General features: G+C 43.3%; 1 protein-coding gene across 1 annotated transcript; it reads left to right on the forward strand.

Moving 5' to 3' along the window:
- Positions 1–3,540: 3,540 nt before the first annotated feature.
- LOC308618079 (mitochondrial import inner membrane translocase subunit Tim13-like) lies at positions 3,541–3,909 on the forward strand (the record flags this gene model as incomplete). Its single annotated transcript, XM_081235472.1, is given in 2 exon segments — positions 3,541–3,558; positions 3,560–3,909. Coding segments are annotated over 2 exon segments (294 nt in total). The 3' UTR covers positions 3,836–3,909.
- Positions 3,910–4,454: the final 545 nt, after the last annotated feature.

A 4,454-nucleotide genomic window follows, 5' to 3' on the forward strand; every position in this document is an offset into this window, starting at 1 on the left:
AACATATTCAATTTCAGGAAGATATGAGTTAAAAAGGACTACTAGATATTGGGCAGGAGGAATATAAAATGATTCACATCCAGAAATATTGTAGAAAAAATTTAGACCACCAAAAATAAAGAGGAAATTCAAAAACCTTTCTGACAAGGGGGAAAAAGAGCTTCTCTACAAAAGGATAAGAATCATATTGGCATAAGTCTTCTAATTCACAAGACTGAATGCAAGAAGAAAACATAACAGTATCATCAGCATTCTATACCCAGCCAAAGTACTGTTTAATTCAGAGGGGAGGACAAAATAGACACATTTCAGTGACTAGAATGTTTTGCCATCCTTAAACGCTAACTGAAACAATTACTAGAAATTGCAGTTGGTAAAATGAATCAAAATAAATCTAAGAAGAAAATACGGGGTGAAAAAGGAAAAGAAAAACAAAAACAGTAAAATATATTACAAAGAATAAAAATGTTTTGATTATTAAAATATATGATAAATAAATCTCAGAGTTGGTACTGAAAGCAGATCAAGGTAATGTGGGAATTTAAAATTTGGTAAGGTTTTGTCCTATTTAGGAAGAAATTATAGACACCAATTAACTCTAGATATTGATAAAAAACAAAACAAAACCCTAAGCATAGTTGGGAACTAAGAACTCCCACGTAGCACAAAAGACTTACCTGAACACTATGCTAAGAGATTTGAGCAAATGTTAGTCTGGTTTCTACCTGCACTAGGCAGTGTCCTTAAGGGTGACGTCTGGGCTGAGTCTTCATTCAAGAAAACACAATGCTACCAAACTGCAGAATGAACATTATCCCAAGCCACACTGACAAACCAGTTTTAGTAATTCTCCACTTTCTCCCCTCCTGTAATTTTCCATTTCCCTGTAACCCCCTTTATGTTCTCCTATAGCCCACTTTTGTTCCTTCTCTGTTTTCCCTTGAAAACCTCGGTCACCTTTGTCTTAGTTGCCGTTGAGCTCAGTCTGTACTGGAGTCTCTTTCCCCTATGGCAGGCGTCTGAATAAAATCTACCTTGTTGTCTTTAACAAGAGTCCAGCCCTGTTTTTTGGACAGTGTTAAAAGTTTTAGATAGCAATTAGAATGGTAAAAGTAAAATGTATAGTTTCTGAGTCTGAGGAGACCTCAAAGAAGGTCTCTTTCAGAAGGAGACAAATTTAAGCCAACACCTGAGGGACAAAAATGGGGCAGACTTTCCAAAACCTGGGGCAGGTGTATTTTCATACAGAGGTCACAGCAAATACAAAGGTCTTGAGTTGGAAAAGTGCTTAGCAATTTGGAGCAACAATAGCGACTAAATGTGACAAAAGTGAAAAGTGGGAGAGTGTGAGGTGAGATTAGGGAAGGAGGTGGGGTGGCTAGTAAGTTACCTGGCTGCTTGATTTTGGGGGCACCCCCATTCCTGCCTAGATCTCTGCAATAATTCTGAATGCTTTATAGTTCAGCTGTGTCCTTGTCTATCTCTCTCCCCAGGCAAGGAGCTTGAAGAAGGCAAGGACTGTATCTCATGGTATTTCCCCAGCACTTCACAGTTCCCCAGCCAGTTCACAGTAAGTGCTCAATGAATCGGTGGTTGTCAATTCCTGAGCTTTTCTTGTCTCTCCCCCATGAAGTCTATAACTCTGCCAAATTTGAGATTTAAAAAGAGAGAAGAAACTGTCTTATGTTTCTTCACAGAGTCCTGAGACATTGTAGAAATAAGGCTACAGCTGCAGGCAAGTCCCTGAAAAAGGTCCAGGCTTCGAGAGGGGAGGCACTCTCCAACACATTACTTGACTCTGACCCTCTTACTGTCCCCATGCCCCCATCCCCTTAACACACAGGCAGCTTGGACCTGAGAAGTTGAAAAACAGGCTCCTGAGTTTAAAATCCTAAGCATCTTCCTGGGATATGTGCCTACACATTGCTGGTCATCCCACTGAGGCTGTCCTGCAAAACTGAAGATTGACACATAAAGCTCTACAGCTTTTCATCAGGATACAATTAAGTGTCACTGGATGGGTAATGGGTGGCCCTTTCACCTAAGAGAGGTTTCTCAGAGGATTCCATGTTCCCTTTGATAAAACAAGATGAAATGAACTATTGACCAACTCAGTGGGTTTATATTTTCTTGGAATAAAGAAACACTAGGAGAAGTGACTTGCTCTTTTTCTGGGAGCACTCAGATGGTTCTGTTGACTGGACTCACCTTACAGGGGGCTAGGGAAATAGCTCTGCCCCCCCCCCACTACCATGGAGCTCATGAACTTATTCTTTGAGAACTGAAGTCTTTCGTGATTTACCCTAGAAATAAAACAAAGTTGTTATGACTGACATGGCTTTACATCCTATAAGAGAATTTTTTAATTTTGTAGAGAGAAGTGTTCTGTTCCTTGAGAAAATCTAGAGTGATAGACAGGGGTGGCTTAGTCTAATTCTCTCCATATTAGAGACCAAAGTTCCGTAAACATTGATGTCAGTGATTGCCTCAATCCTATTTCACACTGAAGGTGATGCAAGATTATTAGGAAAAAGGCCTCTTGCTTGGGTGTTTTGAAAATTAAAAAGATGTTCAGATGATTCTGCTATACTCCCATAGTTAAAACCGTCACTTTTTAAAAAATAACAGAATGTATGCAATTTCTCTTGATTTTGGTATATAAGTTTGTGTGTTTATGTGCTTGAGGAGTGAAGGTGTGAAGGTGAGTTCCAACATGTGTTTCTCACTATTTTTGGAAGGCGATTTAGAGAGGTACTGATTCCTGGAACAAGTTGAGTTTATAAACTTCCTTACTCATCCTCTTAGAAACTGGTTTAGACATATCTTTCATGAAATCTTTTCTGATTCACCCAAGGAGCCTTGATCCTTTTTCTCCTTTGACCCCGCTCCACCAGGAACAAACATTTATTCAGGTGCTTACAACTCTGCATAGTAATTTATGCTTATCTGTACCCCCCATCCCCAGCCCCATCCATAAGGAACTTCTCCATGGGCTGCATAGAATTCTTCCTCTCTATAACCCTAGTTGTCTGTAAATGTTTGCTGAATAAATGAGATTGAACAGACAGGGCAACATTTCCCAACTGAGGGACTGTTGATCCTCCAGACCTTTATAAAGGCAATAACTAATATTCACAAGCTATTTTAAACGTTAAATAGTTTTTTTAAACATCTTTATTGGAGTATAATTACTTTACAATGTTGTGTTACTTTCTGCTGTATAACAAAGTGAATCAGCTATATGTATACAAATATCCCCATATCCCCCCCTCTTGCGCCTCCCTCCCACCCTCCCTATCCCACCCGTCTAGGTGGTCACAAAGCACTGAGTTGATCTCCCTGAACTCTGCGGCTGCTTCCAACTAGCTATCTATTTTACATTTGGTAGTGTATATATGTCAATGCCACTCTCTCACTTCATCCCAGTATCCTCAAGTCCATTCTTTATGACTGCATCTTTATTCGGCCCTGCGGTGTCCGACTTCCGGCGTGTGTGCGGGTGGGCGCACGCGGCCACCGTCCGGTTGACTTTGCGGAGCCATGGAGGGTGGCTTCGGCTCGGATTTCGGATTTCGGGAGCTCCGGCGGCGGGAAGCTGGATCCCGGGCTTATCATGGAGCAGGTGAAAGTGCAGATCACCGTGGCCAACGCGCAAGAGCTGCTGCAGAGGATGACGGACAAGTGCTTCCGGAAGTGCATCGGGAAGCCGGGGGGCTCCCTGGACAATTCGGAGCAGAAGTGCATCGCCATGTGTATGGACCGCTACATGGACGCCTGGAACACCGTGTCCCGTGCCTATAACTCGCGGCTGCAGCGGGAACGAGCCAACATGTGACCGCGACGCGCCAGCAGGCCACCCCCCCAGCCTTGCCCCAGCCCCGGACCCATTTCCGTAAATGCTGTTTGTGAGGCGGGGGCCAGCCTGTGCGTACTGCCTGCCAGAAGTTTATGAGAACAAGATTGGTGCTGGGACAATTGGGACTCTTCCCGGCCCCTCCGCCTACATGCACACGTGTTAGTGGGTGTAACTTGGGTCTTGGGAGACCCCTGGCCCCGGTGCCACCTCCCCTTGTGCGCCGGTTACCGAATTAAGTCCTGTGGATCCTGCTGGGGCCGCAGCAGAGTTGACACAGCACGGGTATTATTCAGTGGTCGAATAAATGGAACAGCGGGAGCTAAGTTCACAGCTGAACTTCTCACCCACCTGGCGAGGGGGGTTTTAATTTTAAAGGGAGGAGTGAGGTTAATGATTGGGAGGTACACGCATTAGTCTACTGGGGAAGGGGAAAGGCTTTTTTGAGGGAGTTGGGGACACCGTTTTTATCCTGTTTTGGTCTTTAATGTATGTACTGGCCTCTGGTAGGTGTGTCATTTCCTATAAATGAATCAAAAAAGAAATTATTACTTAGTCAATATGACTTTCCTTCTTGGTTGACAAAATCATTGAAAACATT

This window comes from Mesoplodon bidens, assembly GCF_964165515.1.
Source record: "Mesoplodon bidens genome assembly, chromosome: 1".
NCBI lineage: Eukaryota > Metazoa > Chordata > Mammalia > Artiodactyla > Ziphiidae > Mesoplodon > Mesoplodon bidens.